At 54.2% G+C, this 8,582-nt stretch overlaps 1 protein-coding gene across 2 annotated transcripts; it reads right to left on the bottom strand.

The window, feature by feature from the left end:
* Window positions 1-224: 224 nt before the first annotated feature.
* KLF4 (KLF transcription factor 4) lies at window positions 225-4,903 on the bottom strand. Of its 2 annotated transcripts, XM_030859099.3 has the most exons (5): window positions 4,410-4,903; window positions 4,177-4,297; window positions 2,536-3,526; window positions 2,281-2,445; window positions 225-1,268 (listed from the first exon to the last, which is right to left on the bottom strand). In XM_030859099.3, exons 1-5 carry the CDS (start codon window positions 4,412-4,414, stop codon window positions 1,093-1,095), a joined length of 1,458 nt encoding a protein of 485 aa, XP_030714959.1. In that variant the 5' UTR covers window positions 4,415-4,903; the 3' UTR covers window positions 225-1,092. The 2 variants fall into 2 exon arrangements, with proteins under 2 accessions (XP_030714959.1, XP_030714958.2); XM_030859098.3 differs by having other exon boundaries at window positions 2,281-3,526.
* Between the last annotated feature and the right edge of the window lie 3,679 nt (window positions 4,904-8,582).

The raw sequence follows: 8,582 nt of genomic DNA, 5'->3' as shown, positions 1-8,582 counted from the left end.
ACTGCTTTCATGCACTTTTTAAAGTACATTTGAACGAGGAACCTGAACCAGGTAAGGTTTAGTCTTTAAAAAGTCTTCTTTTAATCTGTCGAGATAAAGTTGGCTTTTTGGTGTGCTTTTCACATGCCTACCCAGTGGGTTTAAACTGCAATTTCTGTTATGTGCTTTTCAAGGGGAAAAACAAAAACCAAAAACAGTGTTCAGATAAAATATTATAGGTTTATTTAAAACTTAATTCTCACCTTGAGTATGCAAAATACAAACTCCACAAAATGTTCATTTTTTTACTTTGTAGTTTACAAATATACAAAATAGAAGTTTGCTTAAATTTATATTACATATTTATTAAGGCAAGGAACTATATAGAAAAAAACATTTGTTCTGCTTAAGGCATACTTGGGAATAAACCATTGTACAAATTATTGCACATCTGAAACCACAGTGCATAACAGACTGTCTGCATAAAAAGGTTAAAGTAAACCAGGTGTATTTACCTGACTTAGGTCATAAATGTAGATCGGAAGACAAAAGTAGATTTTCCTTGTCAAAGTATGCAGCAGTTTGAGAACTTTGGCCTCATTTGGTACCTTTAGAACCAAGACTCACCAAGCACCATCGTTTAGGCTATTAAAACACATTTTCTGTACCTGAATTTCTTCCTCTTCTTCTAAGATCGTAATAATGGCTTTTAGAAGGCAAAGAGAATACAAGGTGATCTTTATGCTTATATTGCATCGAAACAATTCAAGGGATTCTGGTCTTCCCCTCCCCCCCAACTCACGGATCTAATTTATACCCTGATATCCACAACTTCCAGTCACCCCCTTGGCGTTTTGTAAGTCCAGGAATATATATTCAAGTTGGATTTAGAATTGGAATGATAGAAGATCCAGTCACAGACCCCATCTGTTCTTTGTCATTTGGTTGCCTCATGTCTCCTGATTATCCATTCACAAGTTGACTTGTTGGGAACTTGACCATGATTGTAGTGCTTTCCAGCTGGGTTCTTCCCCTCACCGGGAAGACAGTGTGAAAGGTAAAAAATACTGAATGCTTGTCTGGCAGTGTGGGTCATATCCACTGTTTGGGGATTTAAAAGTGCCTCTTCATGTGTAAGGCGAGGTGGTCCGACCTCGAAAATGCCCGGTCACACTTCTGGCACTGGAAGGGGCGGTGCCCGGTGTGTTTGCGGTAGTGCCTGGTGAGTTCATCTGAGCGGGCGAACTTCCACCCACAGCCGTCCCAGTCACAGTGGTAAGGTTTCTCACCTGGAAAAGGAAAATAAAGCCACTGGAAGCGATTGTGAAAGAATTAAGAACTGGCCATAGAGGCCAGACATTCAACCAACTCCCCAAGCACCCCATTCCGAAAGGATCCAGGGTCTTTATACCTCTTAAGGCCAGATTAAATTTTAGATCGTAAAGCAGGAATATAGGAATTTTTTGCTCTTTTTTTTTTTTTTTAGGGGAAGTTAGATAGCTTATCACAGAGAACAAAGACCACTTAAACCTATACTTCTGTTGGACTAACGTTTTCATTCTTTTGAGCTAAGATATCGCTGTGGAGGAAGTGAATTTAGAAACTATGGCCGCTAGTGCCTCTTCCTGGTCCAAATCAGTAATATCCTATCCCACCAGAACTGGTTCTAGAAAGTGACAGGAGGCTACTTTTCCTGTACCAACATTATTCATGACTGCTGTGCCTTAGTGACCTTATATACCTACTTACATCCACAAACAAATTCTCTGCGGTGACAATCTTAAACCAGAATCTCCGCAAGCCTAACCATTAAGTCCTTGGGATTTAAATAAAACCTAATTGTTACGACTAGAAAGGGGGAGGGGTGAGACTGGGAAAGGAAAAAAAGCAATAAAAATAGCCTAGAAAACAAAAAACTGATTTAAGAAAATACCATGCTTTTGCGCTGCAAAGTATAATTTCTTTTCTTTTTCTTTTTTCTTTCTTTTTTTTTTTGCCAAGTATAATTTCTTGATTACAAGGGCAATGGTTTGCTCAAGCTAGAAGAGGCCCACATGCAGCCTGGAATCTCCCTGCCTTTCAAAGGCCTAACAAAACTGCATTTTCATGCACTGATACCATCCGCCCAGCAAAAGGCTCCTGAGCAATAGTAGGCGCCGGTTTGCTTTCTCTCCTGTGGTCCAGGAGATGGAGGAGATAGACTGCGCCCCACATCCCAAGGGAGGCCCCGAGGAGTGTCCGCAGTCAGCCGGTGAGGCTGGACACCAGCCCCCCTCCTTTCCGCGGCTTCTGGCCTCCTACCTGTGTGGGTTCGCAGGTGTGCCTTGAGATGAGAACTCTTCGTGTAAGTTTTGCCGCAGCCTGCGTAATCACATGTGTGAGTGGCCGTCCTTTTCCGGGGCCACGACCTTCTCCCCCTCTTTGGCTTGGGCTCCTCCGGCATGCAGGAACCGGGTGGCATGAGCTCTAGGGGTGAAGAAGGTGGGGTCAGCGTCATCCCGTGTGCCCCGCCGGGGCGGGGCTCCCCAGCCCCAACTATGAATCCCTGGAACTGACCTTGGTAATGGAGCGGTGGGACCTGCGGCTGCAGCTGGTCGGGCAGGAAGGGAGGGTAGTTGGGCCCCGGGTGGGGATGGAAGCCCGGTGGTAGCGGCAGGGCAGGATGACAGTCCCTGCTGCTCAGCAGTTCCTCGGCACCCAGGGTCGGGGTAGTCCTGCTGGGGAGCTGCCGCCCCAAGGGAAAGTCGTGCGCAGGAGGCCGGTGGCCATTGCTGAGAGGGGGTCCAGTGCCTAAGTGGGCATCTAGGGACCGACCGACGGTACACGAAGAGACAGCCTCTTGCTTGATCTTGGGGCACATGCGCGGCGGCCCGCCGCTGTAGGGCGCCACCACCACCGGGTGGCTGCCGTCCGGGCTGCCTTTGCTAACACTGATGACCGACGGGCTGCCGTACTCGCTGCCAGGGGCACTCAGCGACGCCTTCAACACAAACTTGCCCATCAGCCCGCCACCTGGCGGCTGCGGCTGCTGTGGTGGAATGTACACTGGGTCCAATTCGGGCCGCAGGAGCTCGGCCACGAAGCCGCCGGAGGGGCTCACGTCGTTGATGTCCGCCAGGTTGAAGGGCGCTGTCGGAGGGGGTGCAGACTCCCGGCCGTAGAGGAGGCCGCCGCCCGTGCTGCCCGGCGCCACGCCCGGGTCGCCCCCGGCCCGGATTGGATAGCTGAAACTGCAGGTGGAGGGCGCACTGGCAGGACCGCTGCTCGACGGGGAGGACGAGGATGAGGCTGATGCCGACGAGGACACGGTGGCGGCCACTGACTCCTGATGGGACAGCGAGTTGGAGAGGATAAAGTCCAGGTCCAGGAGATCATTGAACTCCTCCGTCTCCCTCCGGGGTAAGAGAGCCGGGTTGCTGCTGCCGCAAGCCGCGCCGACTCCGCCACTCTCCAGGTCGGTGGCCACGGTCGCCGCCGCCAGGTCGTAGGGGCGGCCGGGAAGCACCGGGGGAAGTCGCTTCATGTGGGAGAGCTCCTCCCGCCAGCGCTGCGGGAACAGGACGCGAGAGAGACCGTCAGTGCTGTCCCTAACTGCCATCCAGTGTAGTGGTGGGCCCGCCGCGCCTACACCGCCTAGACACGGGGACCGGGCAGGCAGGAAGCGCCCGGGGACTACGGGTGCCAGCGCTGCAGTCATGGCCCACACCCGGGTCCGAGAAGAGGCGGTGCGTCGATATGGAGGATGTTATGTTGTGTCTGCCCGATTGCGTGTTAGCCAGCGCCGCGGCTCGCCAGCCTGGGTCCCTCCCCCGCCAGATCCTGGGGACGCTCCCGCCGCCCCGGAATTGGGACACCGAGGCTCTCTCGGTGCGCCCTCGCCAAGGGGACGCCTACGCGCCAAGCTCACTCTGGCCCAGCCAGCGTCTGGGTACACAGACACCTCCCGCCCTGCCGCTTGCACGCTCCGGGATATGTGCGGACCCGGTGTGCACCCCCGGCGGCTCCACAGCGTCCGGACCACACGCATGTACAGCTGAGACAAGGGCGCGGAAGCCATCCCGGGAAGGCTGCGGAGCCCGTGCGGTGGCCACTCCTCCCCGTCGTCCGGTGGTTCTCGGTGACCCCAGGGCTCCGCCCGTCCCCACCCCAGCCACAGAAGTCCACCGGAGGATCCCAAAGGCCCGGAGCAACACTCACGTTATTCGGGGCACCTGCTGGACGCAGTGTCTTCTCCCTTCCCGCCGGGCCGGACGCGAACGTGGAGAAGGACGGGAGCAGTGCGTCGCTGACAGCCATGTCAGACTCGCCAGGTGGCTGCCTGCGGGCCGGGTGGGGAGTACACAGGGGCAGGAGTCAGGGGCCACTCTCGACTGCCACTCTGGCGTGTCCCACCGGCCCTCACCCCTCCCTGCGCCCCGCGCCGCACCTACCTCATTAATGTTGGGCCCCAGAAGATCCTCGGGAGTCCGAAGCAGTGGGGTACCCGAACCCCAAAGTCAACGAAGAGGGAAAAAAAGGAACTTAGAAACGAAGCCAAAACCAAAAACCCCAAACTGCCCGAGATCCTTCTTCTTTGGATTAAATATAAAAGGGAGATGTCTTTTTAAAAAGTTCCTTTGTATACAAAAGTTCTTAGAAAAGTTGTAAACTCATAAAGATAGACAATCAGCAAGGCGAATAAAAGTAGGTCCGGTGGCCGGGTTGCGCTCTCTTCGACTCAGCAGCGTCCGCCACCGCTGTCGCGGTCGCCGCGGCTATCGCCGTGGGCGCTGGGGCTGTGGCCGGAGTGGCTGGCGGGCGGCGCCGCCAGGTGAGACTGGCCGCGGTGGCGCGGATCTGCGGACTGGGCGGCGGCGCGGGGCGCGGAGTCCGGGGGGCTGCGCGGGGCGCTCGCGGCCATGGGCGCTGGCCGCGGGCGGGTGGCTGGGTGGGGGGCCGGAGGGGCGGGGAGGGGCACTTGGCGGCTCCCGGTGCCGCCGCCGCCCGCCACCGCCTCTGCTCCCCGCGCGCCCGCAGCCGCGCTCGTTCTCTCGGGCCGGGGAACTGCCGGCGCCCGCCGGCGCGCTCCTTACTTATAACTTCTTGGCTCCCGCCCTCCCCCCCGCCTCCTACCCGCTGTGTGCTGGGGCCCGCCGCCAGGCCCCGCCCCCTGCCTTTCTTCTCTCCTCCCTCCCGCAGCCCCCCGCGCGTTGCCGTGGCAGCTAAATAAACAAACTCGGCGCACGTGGGGGCGGGGAGGAGGGAGGGGCGCGGGCGGGGCCCAGCGGTCTGTGACGCCAGCCCGGCAGCTGGCGGGCAGGAGCCGCGCTGACGCCGGCGGCGGTGGCGGCAGCGGGCCTGGCGTGGGGCTCTGGGTACGGGGCGCGGGTCCGGTCGCCGCGAGACCAGGACGGTCGGTGTCGCCATGGGCGTCTCCTTGGGTTCGAAGTTCACGGTCGAGAAGGCCGGTAGGGGCGAAGGGGGACGGTAACGCGCCCCCCACCCCAGTCCCGGGACGCGCTTGTCGAGCTGTCTGCGCTCTAGAGAAGAGCGCGATTATCCGCGTGACTCCTTTAGCCCGGGTCCCTCTTATACGCACTCAGGACCGCGGCTCTAGGGCCCGAGCTCCAGTGCGGGCGTTTGGCCTTGCCTTGCACGGTTCTTCGCGGGCTCTTCTGCCGGATGGGGGTGGGGGAACAGAGAAGAGGCGGGTGCCCAGCGCTGCGTGGCTGGGACCGGGAGCCTGAGAAGGCCGGAGGAGGGGTGTTCCCCGCCTGGAAAGGGCGGAAAGAGGCCGGAATTGGAAATGGAGCTACAGTTTTGATATTTGAAGGAGCGAGCGAGGGAGTGAAAGGGCTCAAGAGTCACTTTGTGAGGTGGGGGAGAGGAGAAGGGCGTGAGGCGTGGGGACACCTTTCAAGCTGGAATCTCAAAGCACTTTGCAAGGCACGCAACTCTCCTTTCCATTTTATGGATGAGAAAACTGAGTCAGAGAGAGGTGAAATGGCGAGGTAAAGGTCAAACGGCAACTCTCCCTTGGCTTAGGCTCTGAGCGGTCAAACCCACCGAAAGGGACTTAGCTGGAAAGTGTCCCCGTGCCAGAAAGTGGAACGGTGCGCTGGGACCCCGATTCCCGAAAAGGGCACACGGAGCTCGCGGCAGCCGTGCCTGCCCACAGGGCAGAGAAGAGGAAACGGCGGTCGTTATTTCAGTCTTCTAACTGCCTCCCCTCCCCCACTCCCCCTTAGTTTGTGATCAGTAATTTTCCAGCCGGGAAATGTTTTCGTCCTCATCTTCTCTGCGAACAGCGCTGTTTTTTTTTTTTTTTTTTTTTAAACGTGAGTGTGGTGTTCGGTATCGCTTTCTAAACGTAGGCTTGCGAGGTGTTTTGTTTGGATTCAGGCGAGCACAGGGCTCCGCCCGCCCTTTCCACCGAGCCCCCTTGTCAGTAAACGCGGCCGGTCCCGTCCGGGTGTCAGCCCAGGAGAGAAAAGGTAGGAGGTGGGCCGGGAAAAGGATCGAAGCCCCTGCCCTGTGCAGTGTGCGCTCACCCTCATCGAGATCCAGTTACCTCGTACTTTAAGTCGTCACCTTGTTTGTTTGAGTCCTGCGATCCTGGTACCTATTAGGTTTCCTCAGAATATTTGTTATCCTTGATTTTTCCACTCCTTGCCAACCACAGAAGCATTCTTGGAATGCATCGCTCCCCGAATGAATCCACTCGACCCTTTATGCCAAGGCCAGGAATCCCGCTCAGTCCGGAGAGTTGGAAGCCCTTGAGGATGACTTCCATCCTCCAGCCCGGCTTTGGCCAATGGCTGCGAGATCCTGCCGCTGGGGGAAGGGCATGCTTTGGCAGGAACCCCCCCGCGAACCTCCTCCGCGGCCTAGAGGGTTTCAACCCCACCCCATAGGAGCCAGCCAGTTACTTTAACTCTGAAAATACTGCCCTTTTCAAAAGGAGGAACCAAGAAAGAAAGATACCTGCTACCTCCTCCGCTGTTCCTTTCATTGTGATGGCAGACATGTCTTGGGATACTAGGACTTGAGGATTGCATGGAGAAGTTATCCACTTTACCATCAAGGCCAAGGTTCCTAAACTGCATTGAACTTGGATAAGCCTTGATTGGCAGCCATCACCTTCATGATGTAAATGTTTGTCAGGACTTGGAATTTCCTATTTAGGTAGCCAGTGCATGAGGAGTTTTCTGCTTTTCTCCCATTTATCTAAGGCAGTAGCCCTTCCCCTTCGACAGAAGTAACCACCACAATGAAAAAACAATATTACACAGATGAATTGGAAAACCACTATTATTGTGTCATAATCAAGAGAAGATTCTGAAGCTCAATTAAAAAGACCAACTTGTAGTTTCCAAACAGCTTTCTGGAGGAGGGAAGCCAGTGCCTCTTTGTGGCAGGCAACTTTCTGGTTATTCCTGATTGCATCATAAAGGGAAATCTGTAGATTTGCTCCACGTTTCTAAACGAGGTAAGGAACTCCAAGTTCACAAATCATCTCCTTTCAAGGCAGGTGCCCGGTGTGACATCAGGGTTATGACCCTCCCTCTCCTCCTCAGAACAGGTAGGTCCAGAAGAGTTAAACCCCTGCCCTGTATAATTTATAAACATGAGGCTGAGTATACATTTGATGACTAAACTGCACTCTGAAATAATAATGGAAGACACCCTTTCAAGGAGAATTAAATACTTGTGACTTTATTTCAGCAAACTGATACTACAAGTTTTGTGGTATGGAAGTTGATTATATAATGTCCTTGGAGTTATAAAATAGATTTTTTTCCCCCCAGCACAAATTGCATTAGTTGGCAGAAGATGTGATGGAAACCATCTAGTGCCAAGGGGTTCATGTGGAGCCATGGAGGGGTGTGATAGGTTGAAGAGGCGACATAGTGTTTCAAGGGAAGGACTCCGCAGCCAGAATCGGACACTGGATCTGGGTACCTGGCAGCACCCTGGCCTGGTGTCTGTGCATAAAGGCCACAGAACTCGGGAAAAGCTGCTTTTGCAGAAGGTGAAAGCAAGAGATACTTTTAAGTAACCACTGCTTTGAAATGAAATCCCTGCGGATAAATAACTGGGAGAGGGTCTTGCAACTTTCTCAAGGTGGCGAAGCTTTTCTCAGCCTCTGAGTGACTCCCATGTCCTGGTAAACTCTCAGCCTCTTTTCCACCTCAGTCCTGTGCAGAGGTTAAGAAAGTGGGCTGTAACACTAGATTTCCTGGGTTTGTGTTCTGGCTCTGCTGCTTTCTAGCTAGGCAAGCTCCTTGACCTCACTTTCCCTGTTTTCTCTTCTACAAAATGGGGATATTAATAGTATCTACTGCTTAAAATAATGAGGACTATAAATGGGATTATCCAAGTAAGGTGTTTAGTGCAGGACCTCCCTTTCAGCTCTCAGCTGTGTGCCCATTAATCCCCCTTTGGGTCAAGAACCTCAATCCACTCAGACGCGTACCATAATTTTCCCCACCATATTTCATCACCCTTCCCCAGCTTACCAAGCTAGAAACCTAGATTCCCCTCCACTCCTGCCTCATTTTCTTTGACCTGGGCATCCAGGCATCCGCAGAGTTCAACCACTTCTATTCCTAAATATCTCTGTT

The sequence above is a fragment of the Globicephala melas genome, chromosome 6 (genome assembly GCF_963455315.2).
Source record: "Globicephala melas chromosome 6, mGloMel1.2, whole genome shotgun sequence".
In the NCBI taxonomy this organism is placed as follows: Eukaryota; Metazoa; Chordata; class Mammalia; order Artiodactyla; family Delphinidae; genus Globicephala; species Globicephala melas.
The sequence above is the reverse complement of the archived record's forward strand: the minus strand, read 5'-3'. Positions and strand labels throughout refer to the sequence as shown.